The sequence below is a fragment of the Alnus glutinosa genome, chromosome 1 (genome assembly GCF_958979055.1).
Source record: "Alnus glutinosa chromosome 1, dhAlnGlut1.1, whole genome shotgun sequence".
Lineage (NCBI taxonomy): Eukaryota > Viridiplantae > Streptophyta > Magnoliopsida > Fagales > Betulaceae > Alnus > Alnus glutinosa.
Genome location: NC_084886.1, coordinates 11,875,491 through 11,898,839, shown reverse-complemented (window position 1 = coordinate 11,898,839; position 23,349 = coordinate 11,875,491). Strand labels below are relative to the sequence as shown.

Here is a 23,349-nt window from a genome sequence, read left to right as displayed (position 1 = left end):
AATGGAGCATCATCTTCAATGACAATAAGTTATTTTTCATTTCTACAATTTCTTCTCGTGATAAAGATTTAAAGTTTGTGCATATATATATACACACACGAAGTCAATATTAGCATGTTTTTTTTAAAATTTAAATAATATAAAATCATGTACACAGTTAGATGCATCAACTTTAAATTCTTCATTATATTTAAAATTAAGAGGATCCTTGTCCGAACGAGAAGCCTTTTTAAATCATAGATGATTTTATTATTATTATTTTTTGTATCGATTTGCATGTATTTACTTACTCTCTAGCTAGCTAGGTAGATTTTTTTTTGATAATTTATAGATAACAAAGTGTCTATCTCCAATCACATTGTGCCACGTGTACTATCTCCATATAATTATTGTTAAATCATTTATAAATACAGTCCAATCAGTTCTCCATCTGGTACAATCGTAATTGTTAATGATCCTCTGGTTTCACCATTGTAATTGCGAGTGATTGTCTCCATATATAGTTCGAAAAATGGTGGGTGCACGTACTATGAGTCTATGACGTTCCACATCGCTTGGGAATGAGGATGTGCTTATATGTATAAATGCACCTTATATGATACAACGCGTTTTAAAGCCGTGATGACAATGAACCTATCAGAACTCCGCAGTTAAACGAGCCGCTGCGAGAGCAATCCCAGGATGGGTGACTTCCTGGGAAGTCTGATATGGGGAGCCAAAAGCGGACAGTATTGTGTCATTGGGGGTGGGTCGTTACACGTACGGGGTCTCAAAGCAACATCGCCGATCATGACCAGTGTCTAGGCTGTCTAGCCCATCAATCATTTTTCCCATTTGAAAAGATTTTCAGCTCCTAACTTATCAGTATTTTCAGCTCTATTCACTATTTCATCCATATGGTATTCTGCTGTTTTAGCTAGATACCTATATTTGCTGAAATCTGTAAAAAAACTCTAAGACATGACACATGCAATGATGCATATATGAAAGCACTTTTGAGTTTTTTTTTTAAGTACTAGGACTCAGGGCCTGATCATTATCCCTTTACTAGCATCACGAATCAACCAAAAGGCTCCCTTTATTTGCAAAATCTTAACTATTTATGATTCGTTCTTGAATCACTCATGAGCTTTGATTTTTTTTTTTTTTTTTTTTTAAATAAATAAATAAAATCAATTATTTGAGACCCATAGGACATCATTATTTATTAGGTCAAAGCGTTTTCTCTCACACATTATTATTACTGAAAGTGTAGGCCTTTGCACAAAAAGCTCTGCTGTAGATAAATCAGCGCAGCAGTCTAAGACCGTTGGAAAGGTACACACAGATTGAGCAAACGAGGATTAATCAATTCTTTCATACTGATTAGTGATTACCAACTAGGGAATGAGAAAAAGTGACACCCATTATAGTGCATCACACATGCAAGGAATTGTTAAAACTCGTCATGGGTCCCAACCCAACACAATTTACAGGTTAAATCATTCATGACAAGGATATCCACTTTTCCTCAACTTGATTCTCTCATTCCTTGAAAACGTTTCCATTTCTTTCAGTAATTTATCAGTTTTGTGCAGAAAAGGAAAAAGTAGAGTAACTTAATTAAGCAGTCATCAAATGGATAGAAAACTAGTCCCAACCCATCAACCTCAATGAATTGACCAAGCATATTCAGAACCTGGATGTCCTGATATAAGATGCTCTGCTTGAACACCATAACCCATGAAAACCCGGAGCTAGTGTATGTTTGGCAAGTGACCGAAAAGAGCGGAATAGTGGAGAAAGAGTTTTTGAGTTTGTAAAAAGTGATAGGTGTGATATAAAGTAAAAAGAATTTGTATGAAAAAGTGAAAAAGTTTTGTATTGTAGTGGATTTTTTTTATTTAAATAGTAAAAAAAAAAAATTATTGATGTGATATAAAAAGTGAAAAAAGTTAGAATGTTTTGATGTTGATTGTTTTTGGAAAATGTGAAAATAAAATTGAAATTTTTTGTGTTGCTTACCAAACAAGGCCAAAACTGTCTCTCAGAAAAATTCGTAAGTGTTGGAAATAAATTCCATCATGAGTCTCACTCAATCACATCTGCATGAAAGATAATCTAGTTATTAGAGGAAGATAAATCAGAATCCTACAATCATACAAGTATACAACAATTAATATGATATACACAAAGAATTTCACTCAAATACAAAGACTGTACGGACTGTTGAATCCCCTTTAATTAATGAGATTTGCAAATCCTAAGAGATCAGAGATTCTGATATGATAACAATAATTTATCTCTATAGCTACGTAGAGTTCTACAAGAGCTCAATTGCCAAAAATCCTATAAAAGGGACACAATGCATTAGGTAAAGGGGATTGGATTCCTCTCAAAAACCTTAGTTCATTGCTATATTTTCACTTCAAACAAACATGCTAATTTAAGTCGTAGCCTTAATTCTTATTATTTTGCCGGTAGCCCATCGCCTGCCAAGCCGTACCAAAAACTGTATTAACAGAAAGAAACAACAATGCTAGATTATGGCTTCCTTAATTCCTTCGGTCTAATTTTATGCATTCTTAAGCATTTCATTTCTTTCATGGGTTTGGGTCAAGTTCAAGCATAGCATCTTATATCAGGAGTCCAGGACATAATCTAGCATTGTTGCATGCAGTATATTGGAACTTTGGAAATTGTAAGAAAGCAGCAGTTCTTCTGCATGTATTTAAGAAGAGTGCAAAAACCAAACTTGCAACGGTTGGCTTTATCTTCATTTAGTTATAATAAATATCAATTTTTTTTCCTCTTTACACTGATGAAACAAAGAGTTTTAATACTAAAGAAACTCACAAGGTGACAAACTTCCATTATGCTTGGCTACAACTAAATAATTAATTCATCATTTAAAACCAATTTTGGCACTAGAGGAAGACGAGTAAAGTAGTGAGGAGGCTGAGAAGCTAGAGTTATTGCTTTTTGGATGCAAGTTTTGCATTGCAGATCTTGATGATGAAGTAGCTGGAACTCCATTAGAGTTATTTTCTTGCACATTGTTTGCTGGAGATCCCTTGAGGAGCACATCCACCTTTGCGTACTCCTCTCTTTCATGTTTAATCTCCTTAAGCATTGCTGCCACATCTTTCATGGTTGGTCTTTCATCAGGGGAGGAGTTTACGCATAACAATGCTATGCCTAATGCTTGCATCATTTCATCTGTTTCTGATTCTGGTCTAGACAGAAGGCATGGATCAAGGACCTCAATCCCTCCCCTCTTTTGTCTAACCCAATCGGCTACATGGATCCCATCTGGTATTGTTGGGTCAATTGGTTGCTTTCCTGTCAAGACTTCCAAAACCACTACGCCATAGCTGTAAACGTCGCTCTTCTCTGTGATCTTCATCATGTAGCCATACTCTGAAAACAATAAAAGTTAGCTGTAGACTGCCAATACTTCATTACATTTGTGTTTTTCAAACAGCCTTTAAACCGGCCAATTCAGAAATGAGAAATACTATTTAGCATATTGCCATACGACCAGGAAGATATGACGGTCAAAATGAGCTCTTGATTCTTTTTTCTTAAAAGTCCTTGCCGATCCAAAGGCTAATTTTTAGTGTCATATCATCCTAATTATATGACAGTCGTATAACAGTATACTAAATAGCATTATTCTTAAAAAATTGTTTGAAATCTCATGTTGCTGTTTGCAAAGATGATAACTTTACTTTTGGGTAAGTCAAATATGGTAACTTCTAGATGCTTAAAAGAGAATTTTCAGGGGAAATTTATGTGGCAAATATCATTTGAATGTCGAAACAAAGATATCTACAACGATATTGCAAGTGGAAATAGGACTCACCAGGAGCAATATATCCATAGGAGCCAGCAACTGTATTCGAAGACCGCAAAAAATCTCCATCCTCAACAAGCTTGGCCAGGCCAAAATCAGCAATATAAGGCTCAAATTCAAGACCGATGAGGATGTTATTGGCCTTGATGTCTCTATGAACAATTGGAGGGACACAATCATGGTGTAAATAGGCAAGGCCTTGTGCTGCCCCCAACAAAATTTGGTACCTAAGTTCCCATTCCAAGGCATTTCCTGTCCTCTCATGGAGTAGACTTCCCAAGCTTCCATTAGGCATATAATCGTACATGAGCAGCCTTGTGTTTCGATTCCAGCAACACCCCAAGAACCTAACAATGTTCTTATGACGGATCGAGCCGAGGGTTTTCACCTCCGTTGAGAAGGAATCACGAACTCCACATTTATCATCATTACATCCATTGACTCCAGCAGTTGTTGATGGCCAGAGTTTCTTCACTGCAATCACTTCACCATTGTCCATATCAGCTCGATAAACGACCCCGGAACACCCTTTTCCGATCACATTAGCATCTACTAAGCATCTCAGTATTTGCTCCACAGAGAAATTTAGTTTCTGGAATGGAGTGAATTGCCATGGCCATAAGTCCCCCAATTCCGAGTCATCGTTGTCTCTGATGGTTCTTCGTGCCCTTATGACTGCAATTATCCCCATAATCAGCATTGCCACTGTCACGGTGATCAGCAGAGCAAGTGCTAATTTAAGTTTCCATGACCGCCTGACATTATTCTCATTTCTTCTTAGTCCTGCCCTGCCAGCATCAGTCAAAAAACATGAGTCATGGCTTGAAGAACAGAGGTCTTGGTTTCCAGCTAGATCCATTGGTGATAGCTGCCGAAAGAGCTTGTTGTCGGGAAGAAAACCGTTGAAGCTGTTGTATGAGATATTGAGCAAAACAAGATTATCAAGCCTAGCAAGTGGACTCAAATCCCCCTCTAGCTTGTTATGAGAAAGGTCTAGGATGGAAAGCTTGTTGAGTGCAGATATTTGAGCTGGAATTGGTCCTGTGAGTCCATTGCAACTGAGATTGAGAGCGATTTCAAGAGCTTCAATCTGACACAGTTCCATGGGAATGCTTCCCATGAGTTCATTGCTGCTAAGATCAAGCAATTGCAGGCTAGAACAGAGTCCAAGAGATGGAGGAATCGAGCCAGAGAGCGAATTCCTGCTTAGAATGAGCTTGCTTAATGAAACAAGACGACCCAAGCTTGCTGGAATATGACCCGTAAATCCATTGGACGAAGCATCCAAGACCTGGAGCCCGGAAAGAGATGAAAATGAATTAGGCAGGGGACCTTCTAAAGTGTTGTTGCTGAGGTCTATCATTTGCAAGCCTATGCAACTTCCAATCTCATCAGGCACCGACCCAGAAAGGCGATTTCCAGACAGATCAAGAAAATTTAAGCTCCTGAGACCACCGACTGTCTTAGGAATCCCACCAGCAATCCTGTTGTTCCCAAGCCGCAGCCTCACAAGAGAGCTGCAATTACCAATTTCTGGTGGTATTGAACCGGAAATATCATTGGAAATCAGGAGCAGCTTTGTGAGGTTTCGGAGCTCAAACAAGCCAGGAGGAATGCTACCAGTCAGTGAATTATGAGACAAATCTAGTGATTCGAGGTTACTGCAACTACCCAAAGTTGAAGGAATGCTTCCTTCAAGTTGGTTCTGCCAAGCAAAGAATACAGTGAGCTTTGACAACATCCCAAGCTCTGGTGGGATCAAACCTGAGATCTGATTTTTGTCAAATTGCAACTGTAAAAGATTTGTAGCATTGGAAAGATTTGATGGTATGGAACCGGACACATTGTTGTCACTAATCATAAACTCTTGAAGCTCCGACAGTCCACCTAATGTTATAGGTATTGTTCCAGACACAGAATTCAATGATAGATCAATCATTCTCAAGCTACTGCAATTGCCAATCTCTTCTGGGATAACCCCAGAAAGACTATTAGACCACAACATCAATTGGTCCAGTTTTTGAAGCTTACCAAGCTCTGGCGGTATTGAACCAGAGAGGCTATTTTCATAAAGAAACAAGTTAACAAGCTCAGAGCAGTTACCTATATCAGAAGGGATTTCACCAGAGACCATTGTAGTGTATATTGACAATGTCTGAAGCTTGCTAAGTCTACCTAACGAGGCTGGTAAAGAGCCTGAAACTCTGCTGTCAGCCAGCCCCAACAATGTCAAATTGCTGCAGTCTCCAAGCTCATCTGGGATTTTCCCAGAAAGGTCTTTGTTCCCTCCAGCTCGAAGAACTTCAAGGCTCGACAATTTTCCGATCTCCGGCGGTATTGACCCGCCTAGCCGATTATCGAAAAGCAGGAGGCTTTTTAGCCTAGTGCAACTGCAGAGCTCAAATGGGATTTTCCCAGTTAGTTGGTTGGAGTTTAAGCTCAATTCCTCCAGGTTTTGGAGCTTTCCTATGCTTGCAGGGATAGAACCAACAAGACTGTTTGAGCTGAGGTCTATTGTTTGAAGTCCATTGCAATCACCAATCTCAGCCGGGATTGTTCCAGTGAGATTGGCCCCACATATGACAAGTTTACGAAGAGAGCGAAAGGAAGAGAGATTGGATGGCAATGGAAGCTCGAGCTGGACATATTGTATACTAATTTCAGTGACAAAACCTTGGGGAGAGCATGTTATGAAGGCCCACTTACATGGATTGGCGTCAAGTATATTCCAGTTGGAGAAAGATGGAGAGGGTGGTGAAGCAGAGGTGTGGAGCCAAGAGGAGAGAATGGAGACTTCATGGTTTGCTGTGCAAGCAGGAGTGAAGAGAAGGGTAATGAGGAAGAGTAAGAAAAAGAACGAAGAAGAAGAAGAAGAAGAAGAAGAAGAGGAGGAGGAGGAGGAGGAGGATTGCCTCGAGCTGGGCATCGACGACATTTGCCTCAATTTCCAAACCTTTCTTCTCGGGTTTGCATCATTATTGGGTTTTGCAGCCTCTCTCTCTCTCTCTCTGTCTCTCCCACACACATACACACTCGCTGTGTTTCTGCTTTCTTGGTTTGAACTCAAGCTCAAAGAAGTAGTAGTACTTGGTTTATCTACAACGCTATGCAAAAAAGCACAAAACACACACCAAAACAAACAAAACATAAAATAAAGAAAGAACCCCAAATAAAAATATGCCTAGAGATCGGCAAAACTGCACCACCACCTCCACCACCACGCTTAGAATAATGGAGGGATTGCTAGCTGGGCTCACGCGCATAGAGGGAAGACACCATTTGAATATGAGAGAAGTTGGCATCTTTCTCTATAACCGATGTGTTTAATTTAATTAGTTTATTTTTTGACTCTACACAGTACACACTAGTGCGAGTAGTTAGCTCCAACTTCAAGTCTGTGTTTGCTTCAATCATCTATCATCTTTTATATACACAAACAGACGTGGCCAATTATTTGGTGCCGTATCATCACATGTTATTTCAAGATATAATTCTTATCATTATAACAATTATTTATTCAATTTTTTCATCTCCAATGTATAAGTACTTGGTGCATGAGCTAAAAAAAAACTAACGTTTAATATTGTAAAATTTGAGTAGCCTAGCTAATTAAAAACAATGATTAGGACTTTAAAAACTCTTTCATAGAGTTAGAGTTATCCTACAGCTACAGGATCATAAAATACAGATAGGAGAGAACTATATATGCCTAAAAGAAAATTGATTTTATTTTATTTTTTTTAATTTTTTTATCGGGTATACATTTGATGTACATATCCGTGCAATGTTTTTTAAAATCAACTATTGGATTACAAATTCAATGGTTGATTTGTAAAAAAGATGGACAACAAATCTGTACATCTCTGTACAGTGTTTTTGCAAAATTAACTATTGAATTTGTAATTCAATGGTTGATTTGCAAAAGAAATTAATAGTAAATATACAAGAGATGAATGTACATGTATCATGTCTATCTCAAATTTGAGCTTTAGAAATTATGATTGGAAGAAGTTGGTGTTCTTGCCACTTAATATTGACTAATGCTAATTGTTCACAAAGTTTGTACACAACTCCTTTGTATTCAAATTTTTTTTTTTTTTTTTTTTTTAAAAAAAAAACTAAGTGCACACACTTTGTGTACAAAGTGTGCACAATTTGTGTAGAAGAAGCGTTACTCCTTAATATTTGGCAAGTGACAGCTCAATCCTCAAACTGAAGATGCGAATTTATTTGAAGATAAGTACTGATCTTACCAAATATATTTAGAGTATAATTTGCATTGGCTTGTCTAAAGTTCTATCTAAATTTTAGCTAAAATATCACACTTTCTTTTCTTTCTTTCTTTTTTTTTTTTTTTTTTTTTTTTTTTTTTTTTTCTATTTCAGCCACCAACTTTTCAAAAACATTATAAATCCACTTACTTAAAATCTTTCCCTACTCTATTAAAATAATATTTTTAATGATTTTATACTCTATATTTATTTATTTTTAACAATTTTCATTATTGCATCCCTCTCTCACCGCTTGTAGCCACCTTGCAAGCGGCGACCGCCAGAGATAGAGAACTCTATTAAAATAATCTTTTTAATAATTTCATACTCCTTTTTTATTTTAACAAATCTTTCCATTCTTGCATATCTCTCTCTCTCTCTCTCTCTCTCTCTCTCTCTCTCTCTCTCTCTCTCTCACCGCTTGTAGCCACCAAGTGGCGAGAGAGAGAGAGAGAGAGAATTTTGTGAATAAAAAAGTTTGGAAAAAAGTGGAGTAGTATTACTACGCTTATTCTCATCAACACATAGAATACTTTAATTGAAATGAGCGGTGAATGAGACGGAAATAGAGTTTGAAGTCATAACCTTTACTTTGATATAATGTTAAATCACTACTTATTTTAAAAGCTTAAGCTAGTAAAAAATGTTTGAGTTAATAATTTAATTAATATTTTATCAGGGAGTTCTATCTAAAATTTAGATAGAAATTATGACAAATGCATAAGCCAATGCAAATGCTCTCAAGGGTCATTCCAAATCTCAAAGGTCTGATTGTCATTGATAATATATGGAAACTACCACGTTCAATTAATGAGGTCTCTGGTTTTCAAAATTTCTCTCCATATATGCCAAAGATGCGTTCTTGATAGCTTAAGAGCCTGAAACTGGTTAATTTCTACCCCTTAAGTATTTATTTATCTCTTAATTAAATATTGATCGAGCCCAGAAGCTATTATCTTTTTGAAGCATTCTCCACTCCAATTTTTCCACCAAATCCTTAATTATTAATTCATTATGACACCTCTAAAAATTATTTCCATACAAGACAAGTCAATATAGTGAATAATTCTCTTTCCTTATGTAGTGTAATATGATTTCCTCTCACATCTTGTATATATAGACATCCCATGCACATGCTTTTGAGTAAGTAAAAATCACTATTCTTTCTAATTATGTGGATGCGTATGCGGATATGATCAATAACCGCATTCACATCTGTATATACAATCCTATCTTATATTTGGTCGATTTTTTGGAGAAGGCCAAAATCAAATGACGGTATAGGCTTTCACTCCACCAAATATACAACCAAGTTCCAACGTACATACGTCAACCCTTATCTCCATAATATCAATTAATATTATTCATCAACCTTTAAGTCCACCACATTCTTCAATATGATTAATTGTTCCGTCAGTGTAACTTTCTCCACAAACTTAAACCCAAAACAAAATTAGTGAGATAGAGTTAAAAAGCTTAACCTGTATAATTAAATGGGTTGACCTATATAGTCTTATATTCATAATTCGACACGGCCTAAACCCCACACGCGAACAAGAATTTTCCGTCAATTACAAGCACATATTTCTGTCACTCGTGCAGAATAAGCAATATTCATGCCCATCACATATGGTGGACCCTGTTCATTTTTAATTGACTAAAGCTCATTAGCAAAAGTATAACGTACGTAAAAACCTTGTGTTTATCTTATTTATTTACTCTTTGTTTGTTTCCCTCTAAAATTGACCTCGTCGCTACATGCTAGCTGGACAGTACCCATTACCCAATTACCCGTGTTATTAGCGTCCAGAGATAATTTCAAGTGAAGTCAATTCTTTTTCCATTTACGAAATTATCGAGTCTATGACATAATATGAACAAAACCCAATTATTAGGTCAACTTAAACCCAATTGGTATATCCCAAAATAGAGGAAAAGAGAGAAGAAAAAGAAAGAGTTCCACAATCAAGAAACTTCCTTGTGATAGGTCGAACTGAATCCAATTAAACTGGGAGATAAAGTACGAGTACCGAGGCTTTTGCTGGTTGAAAATCAGCAAAGCCGTCGGTCAAACAGTCTCAATAAGCATTGAATTTTCTTAATTTGTTCCTAATCCCGATTATGATAAGTTTTTGTCCAGATAATTAGTATATTATATTAAAAATACTGATGGACCTAAATTACAAATTATTCACTCTGATATCAAAATGAATTAAGAGATTTATGTGGAATCGCTCACTGGAATCAAATTTCGTTAAAAATTTTAACAGATTCCGTTAAATGTCACGTCAACGCCAATAAGAAAGCGACATGTGTTGATCTTAATAAAAAAAAAAATCCAGAAACAGATCCAGAAGCTCTAAGATCGAACAGAAACAGATTCAGAAGATCTTCCACCATCAGATGATCCCTTCTCTCGTGCCTCGCTATTTTGTGCTCTGTTTGGTTGCTGAGAAATGTTGGGAAAGAACAAAAAAAAAATAAAAATCTTCGATCCCAGGAGCAAATCCTAGCGATTGGATCAGATCATCAAACGAACAATCAAAACCAAATTTACACAAGGGAGTGATTTATAATTTATGCCAACTACAGAAACCAATGGTGCAATTATCCCTTTAATTTTTACTGTCTTTTTTTCTGAATTTTTTTTTTTTTCTTGTGTTTTGCATCTCTTTTTGTATTTTGCTGCTTGTTTGTTTTGTGGGTTGTTGTCTCCCAAGCTCCCCAACTCTTAGGTGATTTAATCTTACTGCATGTGAGGACTTTTGTAACCGATTGAATTTGTGTTGATTCTTATCTTTCTTGTAATTCTTACATCGGACTAAGATAATGCATATTTAATTTCAGCTTTTTTCATGTGGTTAATTGTTGTTGGTTTCAAGTAGGGGTTCAGATAGGTTCGCCTTAATCAGTGCTCCTTTTGCTTCTATAACCGCCTTGTACGGCCCTTTGAGATGACTATATATGTTACTTGTTTGAATCATTTCATACTCTTTTGTAATTATTTTCGCATTGCTTGAATTTGTGCTGGGCCTATTACTAAGGAGTTCACCCTATTTTCATTTTTAAAATCATCTACTTCTTCTTCCATTTGGATCAAGAATAGGAAAAATCATCTCCTATAACCCTTTCTTTATTTAATTAAAAAAAGAAAAAAGAAAAGAAGAAATCTCACGCTGCTTTCTAATTATGTATGTCAGTATTTTGGACAGGTCCCCGGGACACAGATTAGAGATGGTCTTGAAGATCTTAGACCACCTCCGACCGACCACATCGATGGACCCCTTAATATTAGTTCGATGGCACGACTTGTGACATTTTCTGAGCCTCTGTAGGTACGTGAATAATTATCATCTAATCTTAACACTGAAACAAGCATTACAATTATGTGCACGTACAACGTACATGAACATGATGGTGGATTGCTAACTCCGCAAGCTTGCACCGCCCATGCGCCCGCTTTAAGCTTTGATTAAAATATATATATATCTACTTAATTTAGTCTACACACAAATTAACCCATTTTTCACGCTCTAATGCGTTCTTGCACGTACGCGCTAATTAAACCATTTTTCTTTTCTCTTTAAAACCTGACAAATAAAGGAGCATCCATTAGGAGAGAGAGAGAGAGAGAGAGAGAGAGAGAGAGAGAGAGAGAGAGAGAGATTGGCCTCAAATTGACGTACGTTAGATCCAACGGCATTAATTTCTATGTTTACTATTTGTGAATAATTATTCATATTTATGAAGAATTAAGACTTTAAGGTGTTCTCTACAATTTAATATATGTAACGTCGTAAAGTAATGCCAGCTCCGGCATTTTCAATACTATATTAATTGTACGTCGAGCAAAAATATAGATTATGTGAGACTCACACAAAAGTATTCAATTTTCTGGACAAAAAGAAAAAAATAAGAAGACAGCATTCAATTAATGGGGTCTACCTTAAATTAGTCAGTCAATTTATATCGATCCTAGGGTCAACATCCACCCTTTCATTCTAATTTCTTGCTAGTGATAACCTTCACGACGCTAGATTCGTCCAAGAAATTGTAACCTATATATATATATATATATATATATATATATATATATATAGCACATATCTATGGATGTAAACGAGTTGGGTTCGAGTGAGTAATGTATGTTCAAGTTCGACTTATTTAAATTTATCACGAACTTGAGCCGAGCTCGAACTCATAGAGAGTTTTAAAAATTAAGCTCAATTCTGCTCGTAAAAAAAAAATACCGATCTTTAGTTTATAATCTTTTTAGTTTACATTACTATAAATTGTATACTTATGAATTAGAATTTAGGAATTATGTAACATTATATGACTATAATTTATAGTTATAACATTATAAGCTTCTATATATACACTTAATATATTATATCACATACGAATCTTTATATCATATCCAAATGAATTGTTGGATCATATTACATAATTTACATAATTATATCATACTTAGTCACTAGTCATACAAAATAAGTGTTGTTGTCTTGTTGATATGAATGATGAATCATATGTTTGTTACATAATTTATATTATATAATGAAGATACACTATGTCATATCAGTATATATATCACCTAAATTCTAAGATTTAGTATCATATAAACGAGCGAGTCGAGTTTTATATGGGCTTGTATCGTTTAATAATCGAGTATAGTTATTTAATAACCGATTCGCACACGAGCCGAGCTTTATCGAGCCGAGCCCGAACGAGCTCACGGGTAGCTTTGCTTCGTTTACACCTCTAATTAAGCACATGCATTGCAAATTGTGCAAGAATTATATGATATAATTTATGTGGGCACATAATTCTGTAACAAAATATAATAATTATCATATAAACAATGAGAAAACATTAAGTATGGACTTGTTAGAATTCAGGAATTCTTATACATATAATAATTATCAAGTGAATTGTCAAATGGAATATGAAAAGAAGAAAAAAGAATAGTATCGGCCATGATCACGAGCAAAAGGGCTTAGGAACTTTTCCAAGTGGACCCTGTTTAGGGTTGAATCAAATCCTACATTAATTCCATAATCATGAAAAGAAGAAAAAGAAAAGAAAAGGAAAGCAAAAGAGAGAAACAGGGCATCTCTAAGTCTTAAGTAGTGAGAAAAATAATGAAGAGGATTTGGAAGCGACTGGATTTAGTGGAGTGGTAGGCTGGTAGCTTTACCAACAACAACACATCCCTGATTTTGAGGCCACTTCACGTGGGGATGGGATTCCATATTTTTATCCATCTACTTTGCCTCTCCAAACCAAACCCTCTTTTTTTTCTATAAACAATTCTCAATATTAAACTAGTGCTTTAGGAACACAAATGGCCAAAAAAACAAAAGCTAAACGGCGCTGCTTGCTTCGCAGCCCTGATTTTTAGGGTCGTGACCTTGGGAAGCTCCAAATGGAATCTATCCACGTTTTGTTTCTGCCACCACCTCACTACCCCGGCCAACTCACACACCACCTTTCTCTTCTGCTGCCTTTTTAATATATATATATACACAAAGAGGAAGTTTATGACGACGGCAACCTCATTTTGAGATTTTGCTTTTCTCGTGATCAATTTTTGCACCAAGGTTTCGAGTTTTTGTCAATTTTGGACAAGTTTTTTTTTTTTTTTTTTTCATGCAAATGTTATTACAAGTTTATGAAGTATAGGTGTGAAATAAGTGTAAAAAATAGTATTTAAATTGAAATATGTTACTCTTCATACTTGTTTTACACTGATTGATATTCGAATCTGACAATTAATAAGAAGAGCTCATAATTCGTACGGTGAGGGCTACTTCTTTATACCATTTTCCCATAATGAATTGGTACATAGCCCATAATTAATTAATACATGGCTACATAAGATATAAGACTAGGTTTGAAAGTGATCCGAGAATATATTAATCAGAAAGACAATTTGATGGAGTGTCACGTGCTTGCTTATCAACATGTCCTGCTCAAAAAATAAAATTAATCCTCTCTTCTCTGCATGCTCCTGGCTATATCTCTCAACTCAAGTAGTGATGGCCAGTAGCCCGACTTCCTTCCAATTTCATGTTATTTTACAAGCGAAGGCCACCCGCCCACTTTGATGGAAATGAATTATTGACCAGTTAATAAGAGTTGTTATGTAATTTTTTAAAAAAAATATTATTTCGTATTGTGCATATATCTCTCATTTATTTCAACGTGGTCTTACATATCTAAAGATTGATTTGAAATTAAAAAAAAAAATAAAAGAAAAAAAAAATGTATGTTTCTTACGAGAGCAAGCACTTAAGCTCCATGGCCCCCAGCTGCAGTTGCTTCAGAAGTCAGCTCATTAGGCAAAAGGTGTAAATGGGCCATGGTTGGGCCAAGATGTTTGATAAATATTAATGGTGTAATGTCAAATAATTGTGATTAAATATGTTTCACATTAGGGACGCGAGATTTAAGAGGAGAGAAATACCAAGACGTACTGTTTGTGTAGCCTAACCATTTGTCAGCAAGGAAAAGCTTCACTCATACTCAAAACATCATAACATATAATTATATTCATTTGCCGAAGGCCATGTTGGGCCTATTAGGAAAGTTTTTGGGCTTTGGATGGCCCAAGGTTGTTCCCTTCATAAGGCTTGTGGAATGAGTAGAATGACAGGAACTGAAATATCCGGCCCTAAACTCTTATTAGCTATAAAATAAGTTTGTGTTTTCGCATGATAATTGTCTCCAACACGGTCTCTACTAGTTAGGCTACAACCACCCCAACTGCACCAAACCAACCTTTACAAACACTAATACAAGAATTGATTATAACAGCCACCTTCTCCACTCCATAGTCTTTAAATTTGCCTCCGAGAAAATAAGTAGATCATCCACAACACAAAGGCATGTAAGTTTGAGTTTCTCACACCCAAGATGAAAAATGTAATATGTTTTGACCAACAATCTATATAAAACTTTTATTCCCCAGACAAAAAGATAGGGAGAAAGAGGATCTCCTTGTCTTAATCATTCCTTACCTTAAAAAAAAAACACACACACACTAGAGTTCTATTGACTACCACAGAATACTGAAGTGTTGTAATACACTCCTCTATCCAATTAATAAATCTAAGAGGAACTGCAAAACCAACCAAACACTATAAAATGAATTCCCATTCAACATAATCATACGCTTTTATTAAATTAACTTGTAACAATTGAATTAACTGTTATTGAATTTTAGGGCTAGGTTTACGGAATTGTAATTGGAATTTGAATAGAAATGGAAGAACGTAAAGATTTGATGAAAGAAATTGAAAGAACAATGAAGAACAGTAAATCAGTAATTGGAATTGTATATTAAAACTGTATTGAAAATGAATAGAATTGGACTATTCGAGATGTCCGGTCTCTACGAGCATTTTCGAGGTGCTTAACCTCCATGAGTATTTCGAAGTACTCCCCCTCCATGAGTGTTTCAAGATACTCCCCTCCTTACAATCTAAAAATTGAATACAACTTTCATGCTCATTCAATTTGTTTGGTCCTCTATATATAAACCTTTACCACTACTAATATAGATTATACCAACTATAATATGGGTAGACCTATTACAACTCAAAGGCCCACTAAGCTACTAAGGTTAAAAGCCCATTAACCTAATATACCCATTAGGTAATGAGAATATGATGCTTTTTATTTAAATTGAGATAGAGATGAGTACGTTGTTGATGATATGTAATAAATATATTGTCAAGTTATTTTTAATTTTTAAAATAATATAATACGATGTAACAGGGTTAAATGTAATAAAATAAATTATTAACCATCAAACTAAAATGGAGAAATAGAGAGAGGATTATTGTCCGGAATAGCGAGGCGGTTACTTCGGTTTTAGTAGAGCATTCAATTCTGGTAGTGCGCGAGCAATCAAGGTCACAACCCTTTGGCCTCTGTGCCTCACTCAGTCAGTCCACCCACAATTGTTCTTTTCCCCTTTATCAAATCCAAAGAGAAGAAGAAGAAAAAGCGGTAAAATGGCCGCCGCCGCCGCCGCAAGAGCATCGGGTTTGATGGTGTCACGGCCGGTGACCTTTGTGACGGGCAACGCCAAGAAGCTCGAGGAAGTCCGAGCCATATTGGGAAACTCCATTCCTTTTCAGTCCCTCAAGCTTGATTGTAAGCTCCATTCCATTACTCTCTCTCTCTCTCTCTCTCTCTCAAATAGTTTATTTATTTATTTTTATTATTTCACAGTGCCAGAATTGCAAGGCGAGCCTGAAGATATCTCCAAAGAGAAGGCTCGCTTGGCTGCCATTGAGGTCCTTTCTCTCGGTCTCTTATATCATATGTATATATCATATGTGTATGTGTATGTGTTTATATATTGCTAATTGAATGTGTATGTTATATCTAATGGGAAGGTGAATGGGCCGGTGCTGGTGGAAGACACTTGCCTCTGTTTCAATGCTCTAAAGGGTCTACCTGGTATGTCATTTTTTTTTTTTTTTTTCCCTTTTTAGTTTTTGTTGAGTGCCGTTTTTGTTTATTTATGCTATACCCACATGTACAGATATACCAGATTTTGTATGTAGTACTTGATTGATTTATGTGGCTGTTTGAAACTATTGCAGGGCCATACATGTAAGTTCTGTTTTTCTCTCGATCTTAGTCTTGAGGTGAAGTTCTGTATCTCATCAATTTTTGAATGCTCTTGGTTATGCTATTTGTGTCTGCTGGATTTGATTATAAGTTTATATGATGAGTAATTTTACAAATTTATATGATAATTTTACGGGAAACAATGTGAAAAGGAAGGCTTGCTTGAAATTTGTGAAAAATGGTGCAATTGATGCTCACATGTATGAAAAAAGTATACATTCTATTAATAAAAAAACCAGTTCTTGCTTGCCTTGTTTGGTTGTTCCAATACTTGGTTTGGCCGAGGCAGATTTGGCTATCAGTAATCGCTAAATGGATCATGTATGCTTTCATGTAAGCTAAAAGTACTTGGAGCGTTTACTTCATCCGTTAACAGAAACAACATAGTAGGTTGAGATACTCACCTATCCTCAATGATGCGGATTTCTACTGATGCTGTAAATATTTGTGAATCCTTGCTCTCAATTGTAGTATGTTTTGTCATAAAGAATATGAAATGGGAACTCCTTTGTCCTGGTTTAGGCGAGGAGAATAAAATTCTCGTTGTTCGTTGGTCTCTAGGCCTTTGGCTTGATATTGATAATGTGGTTTCCAAGGATAACCTTCTAGTGGCATTGGAGGTTTCCCTTGGAAAATCACTCTCTGTAGTACTTTGTCAGGGCATGTGTATGTCAATGTGTGAACTGACGGTCCTGCAACTATCTTTTGCATGTTACTTTAGGTGTGTCAACTTTCATGACTCTAGAGGTTTCGACTTTGGAGTTGAGTGATTCTTTCTCCCTTATCCTTTTTGATCCTTCAAATTGCTGTTCCAAGTAAGCAATGACCTTGTTTCATCACTCAGAAATTTATTGATACCCATGATTGGTTAAGCCGTTAAGGACAGGTTTCCCTGGCTGGGTGGCGAATTGTATGCAGCTTGGGCTTCAGATTTCCAGCATATTATTTTCTAATAAATATTGTCTTTACTTAAATTAGTTACATTTAGCATCCTAACTCTGCTGATGTCATTTCTTTTATGCTCCTTAATCCTTAAGTCAGATTGGTTATGGTTGGCAAAGTGGAATGGCTCTGACAAATAATGCTATTCTGCAAGTCATTTAATTTACGTAAGGGGAAAAAATCACTAGATTGGAGATAATCTTCATAGTTCAGTACTCGTGGGTGATGATTTGACGATTGCTCTTCCTAGGCCTCAATAGTGATGGAATCATTAGGCATCTTTGGTCTTTTGTTCAGAAATAATTGTGGAATCTTTTAAATGCATCTCTCTTTGCCCCTTTGATACATACATCTTATATTGCTTTTGTGATGAGTTGAAGATCACAGGCTGTTGCTCATTTGGAGTCCTGGTTTGGCTCCTAGTAGTTGCCGATTCAGATATATGTTTGCTAGTATTATCTTTCATTTTTCCTGTCTGGCCTATTAAGGGATCCTAGCTTGGCTGGCCTTCGTGCTATCATTGCTACAGGGATGTTGATATGATGTGTTCTTATCATAAGATATAGATGGTCCATGGTTTGCTGTTAAGAAGTGAAGTACAAAGCTGGTGACTACACATCAATATGCCCTGCATCCCAGTTACTTCAGAATTTTTTACAGTTAAATCATTTTTTGATAAGTAATGTATATTAATTTTATACAGTTAAATCATTAGGAGGAAGAAGCCCAGGCATCAACCTCTTCTCTTCTCTGCACTCTCTTTTACCAAAATTTCAGAGCTGTCTGATTCTCCAAATTCTTCAGGTGTAGACTCATCAACGTAGAAAGGCCATTCACTCCTTGCCACCACCAGCATCTCCTCCTGTAGATTCTACTCCTTCATCTTCTACCATAAATAATAAATGAGAAACCTAAGTGGGTGTAGATTTTACATCCACTGTTTACACCATATTAGCCATAGTACTTAACAAGGTGTAAGAAAAGAACAGGCATTTACCCAAGTTTTCAGGAGGGTTATCTGCTTTTGCAATTTGGGATTGAGAAAGAGAGAAAGCATTGGCTCCTAGACCAGCTGGGAGTTGCAGCACACCCTCCTCAGCCTTTGTGAATTCTGGTGTCTCACTCTCACCCACTACCTTCTTTCTGCTTTGAGTTCTTCCCATCCTCATCTTCTGGTCATTCATCTTGGTCATTCTCATCTTGTATTCTCTGCTTCCCACCAGAACCCAATAACGACTCCATTCTTTCCCCCTTGTGGATTTGGTTTTTTTTTTCCTTCAGAGCCTAAAATACTATAAACCCCCAACCATTACGCTCCCTATTTCAGATCTGGAAAGAGAATTGGCTGATTTGCCTTCAACATTTGGAAAGTTTGCATCATAGTTCTCTTCTAGCCCAAGTCAATGCATCCTTCTTGTTACTTGATTCATTTTGTCAGTTGCCTGATTCATTTTATCTGCTGAACCATCAAATCAATACAACTCTTTGTTTCCTTGGCAAACAGAATCTCAAGCCCCTACTTGATTTCAAGACACTTCTCTAGATACTCTCCATTTTTATATCGTCTTCGGATTATGGAGGTGAGACTATCAGATCCTCGTTTCTTAAACCCTGGGCTTTGAGAAAAGAAACAACATCAGCCTCTTCTTTCTTCACTATACCAACATCAACACCCTGCTTAGATTGGAGAGGAGAACACTGATTATGAAACTCTTTAAAGGACCATTTCGTAGCACTCCTGGTACTAGGAGGCTTACCCATATTTGCGTAGAAATATTGCACCCCGATTTTTACCTTGTGAGATTAAGGTAATCTGATTTTGATGGTAAGGTGGATTTATGATATTTCATGGATGAAATAATAATTTTGGAGAATTTTAAGGAATTATTCTTTGAAGTGTGGAATTATTTTGGTAAAATCGGGTAGATATATTATTGTTAGGATAAATAGGATTTATGACCCTTTTTGAGAAAGGAAATATTTAAATATTTGTGATTAGTTTATTTTATTTTATAGGCTTTAAATTTAATTGTAAGGACTTTGGCCGATTTATGGCCTTAATTGGAATAATTGATGAAGGCTTTTATTTTAGGCTTTTAATTTCATTATTGAGGATTAGATGGTGTTAAAGGGGATTCTTTGGGCTAAGGAAGACCTTGGGATAAAACGGAATAATAATAATAAATAAATAAAATTAATTAGAAACATAATGATAAAAATAAAAATAAAAATAAATTACAGCAAATTTCTGCTGCGTGTATGAAGTGAGCTCTGCTCACATGTGGGTAATGTGAGTAACAGAGTATTGTAGTAGTGCTCCAGATGATTATATGAGGTATAATTATTGGAGTCGTTACAATGTGGTATTAGTGCAAACTGGCTTTGTAGACCTTTTGGTGTAAATTGTGATCCAGCAGTGGAATATGATTTAAGGATTGATTCACACAAGAGCTATAGGTTAAGTTTGACATGGGATTAGGAATTGAATGATATGGGAATTTTGGGTGTAAAGAAAGAAATCCCATGATGGCTATAGTTATAGAGTGTGTTAGCTTTATATTAGTAAGGGAATGAACAGTTCCGGTCCTTTGGACCTATGAGTGTCAGGACAAGCAGTATAGTATACGAATTATCTCTTAGGTTTGTAAGATAGAGTTAGGTTATGTACTGCTAGAGTGGTAGAGAATCTAGAGATTTAAGGAAAGAAAAGTACCGCTAGACTTTTCAACTTAGCACGTTGAGTAAATTGACGAACGACATCATACTACAGAAACATAGAGGAGAAGATTTCTACTCTATGCTACAATTTGTTTCCTTTTTCTGCTTCATTTGCATAAGTCAGACCTTGAGCTGGCCAGACCTGTTCCTGATTAAGATTAGATTTTTTTTTTTTTTCTTGACAGATGGAACTAAAGATGGCATTTGTTGGCTTGTATTTAATTCATAAAATATTATTAGGGGGAAAATCTCTTCTGATTCTATTTATGTTTTTGAGCTCCATCAGGCTCAATCTTGACTCTTCAGTTTCTAACTATACAAAAGGTTTTTTGGATACCAATGTGCATTTGTGCTTCTAATATTCTTGCTTTGCTGTGGCTCTCTGATGATCAATATCTAATGAGAAAATTATGCAATGCAGCAAGTGGTTCCTGCAGAAGATTGGCCATGAAGGTCTTTGTCGTCACTGTGCTTTATTTCCTTTCATATTGCTTCGTTACCTGTTTTCATTTTTTTTAAGCTGGTTATATTTTCACTTGATGCTAGTCTCAACTTTTCCAGGTCTGAACAATCTGTTGATGGCGTATGATGATAAATCAGCTGATGCTTTGTGTGCATTTTCTTTTGCTCTTGGGCCCAATGCTGAACCAATTACATTCCTGGGGAAAACTCCGGTAAATCCTAGTAGTTTTATGATACTTTATTCTGATGAGGAACTAAGATGTACATACATATATATTTGTTTTCAGCAGTTCAATTCAAATAATTTACCCATATATTTGACCATGATATAACATGTATACTATTTGTTTAGGAGGCCACTTTATTCTGTTTATACACAAAGTATAATCAAGTTTGGATGTGAGTTATCTACTGTTTGGTAACAAAGTATAAGCAAGTTTGGATGTAAGATATCTACTGTTTGGTAACAATGATATCCCAATACAACATGCAAGTTGGTTTACCCTCGAAAACAACATGGCAGGCAATTTATGTTTATATTAATACTGATATGAAAATTACAGAAGTAATCATTATAAGGAATATCAGTAAGGAAATTCCTCTGTATCTGTAAAGAAATAGACTAGTTATGATTGCTTTCTAGATAATGTGTTTGGCCAAGAAGTCTGGACTCTGGAGGCAAAAATACACCATTGAGGCAATGAAGGAGATTTGTCCAAAATTTTGGCACAGTTGGTGGTCAGGCCTGATTAGCTAGAGCGAGTTGTTGTAGTTCTTTGTAACCTCCTAAATTTGGTAGCTTTTATGGATTAAACTCTGATGGCCATATTTATATATTGGTGAAATTATCACCTGGGACGAAGATCAGTTTTGTCTTACTTAGCAGATCGAGACCTGACAGTTTTCATGCCTTTGTTTACTCTTTTCCCCTCAAACCTGACACTTTTCAACTTCTTGGGAAGATGAACTCCATGCTTGTTTTTTGACTGATCATTTCATTAAATTTGGACTTTATAATTATAAGGAAGCAAACAATAAATTTGAACAGAAATGTTTGAAGAGGAAGGCTGATATTCACATTAATAACGCTAACTATTGTTTGTGGCTCACTTTTCAGGGGAAGATAGTTCCTCCAAGGGGACCTAATGATTTTGGATGGGATCCTATTTTTCAACCTGATGGCTATGAGCAAACGTAATCCTATCTCTCTCTCCCCCCCACCACCACCACCACCACCCACACTTCAGTTTCTGCTGCTTTGTATCAGCCGTCAGCACTAATCACAGCCTAATTATGGTATTTGTGTTTGTTGTAGATATGCAGAGATGCCAAAGGAAGAAAAGAATAAGATTTCTCACCGCTCAAGGGCCCTTGCTCTGGTGAAATCTCATTTTGCAGAAGCTGGATACACTTTCCAGAAAGACTCCTCTGTCTGAGGGAGGCACAGTTTTTTCTTGTTGCCATTGCATGATGGATTTTTTTACAACTGCAAGCGATTCATCTCAGCATTAGTGCTTTTATCCTAAATGTTCTAGAATTAAGTGACCCAAAAAAAAACTACATGAGAATAAATTAGAGCTTGCAGCTGTCATGGCTTCAAGATTGTTTGACAAGGTTAAGTAGATAAGGGAAGTGCTTATAAAGGTCGACAAAGAGAATTAAGACTATTGCTTAGAGGGATGTAGAGAGGTTTGCAACGTTTGAGTTATTGACAAGTGCTAATTTAGGGTGTTAAGCTTATGGGATTAAGAAACATGCAAAATGGTAAAAACAGAAGTATAAAATCACTTTAGTAGCACAAGGCCCTTTGGGGTGGTCAAACCACCGCCCGCAGAGGCCAGTGGCCAGGGACAAAATTACTATTTATGGTTTGCCTGTATTTTTTATAAGAGAGATGTTATTTTTTCCTTTTTAATTCACATTGATTTAAGGGTGAATTGAACAAGATAGGTTAGCTTATTAGAAATTAGTCTAATAAAGTAACTTGTTTCTTAGTATATAAGAAACACATGTTTTTATAAAGCAGTACTTGACATGTTTTTTTTTTTTTTTTTTTAATAACATTAATAAGAAACCATGTGATTCTCACGTGCTTTAAAAAATCAGTTTATATTTAATTTCTGTCTAAATAACATTTCTCTTGTTGTAAGATAAAACTGACAGGCCAAGTTAATAATTTTCTCCAAAAAATATAAGAAAAGATTTGGATTGGCGATGTAGTCAATTTTCATATTTAGATTAACATGGTCGTCATGTATTTTCATAATTATTGTAATTTGCTTATTCTGTCTTATTTCCATTTTTAGGAGATTTTATTACCTTCCATAGCTTTAGAATTTTACTATAAGTTTGTAGTTGTAACGAGAATAATCAAAATTTTTGCTATCAATAATATTATCAATATTCTTTATCCATATGTATGCTGATCTGTGCATCCTTATTGGAAACACATCATTCCATTCACGGTTTATCGCTTTC

The 23,349-nt window shown here is 35.9% G+C and overlaps 2 protein-coding genes across 4 annotated transcripts; one reads left to right on the top strand and one right to left on the bottom strand.

Annotated features, from left to right (window-relative positions):
• Window positions 1-2,748: 2,748 nt before the first annotated feature.
• On the bottom strand, window positions 2,749-7,039 carry LOC133872731 (LRR receptor-like serine/threonine-protein kinase RGI1). The gene is made up of 2 exons (XM_062310318.1): window positions 3,845-7,039; window positions 2,749-3,399 (listed from the first exon to the last, which is right to left on the bottom strand). The coding sequence occupies exons 1-2, from the start codon at window positions 6,981-6,983 to the stop codon at window positions 2,885-2,887; spliced, it is 3,654 nt and encodes a 1,217-aa protein (XP_062166302.1). The 5' UTR covers window positions 6,984-7,039; the 3' UTR covers window positions 2,749-2,884.
• An 8,872-nt stretch (window positions 7,040-15,911) lies between these two features.
• LOC133872712 (inosine triphosphate pyrophosphatase) lies at window positions 15,912-22,786 on the top strand. Of its 3 annotated transcripts, none has more exons than XM_062310291.1 (8): window positions 15,912-16,266; window positions 16,345-16,409; window positions 16,512-16,575; window positions 17,471-17,564; window positions 20,831-20,862; window positions 20,971-21,083; window positions 21,989-22,065; window positions 22,187-22,786. In XM_062310291.1, the coding sequence occupies exons 1-8, from the start codon at window positions 16,125-16,127 to the stop codon at window positions 22,305-22,307; spliced, it is 708 nt and encodes a 235-aa protein (XP_062166275.1). In that variant the 5' UTR covers window positions 15,912-16,124; the 3' UTR covers window positions 22,308-22,786. The 3 variants fall into 3 exon arrangements, with proteins under 3 accessions (XP_062166275.1, XP_062166282.1, XP_062166290.1); XM_062310298.1 differs by having other exon boundaries at window positions 15,913-16,266; window positions 17,471-17,510; XM_062310306.1 differs by lacking the exon at window positions 17,471-17,564 and adding an exon at window positions 16,722-16,731 and having other exon boundaries at window positions 15,913-16,266.
• The last annotated feature ends 563 nt before the right edge of the window (window positions 22,787-23,349 follow it).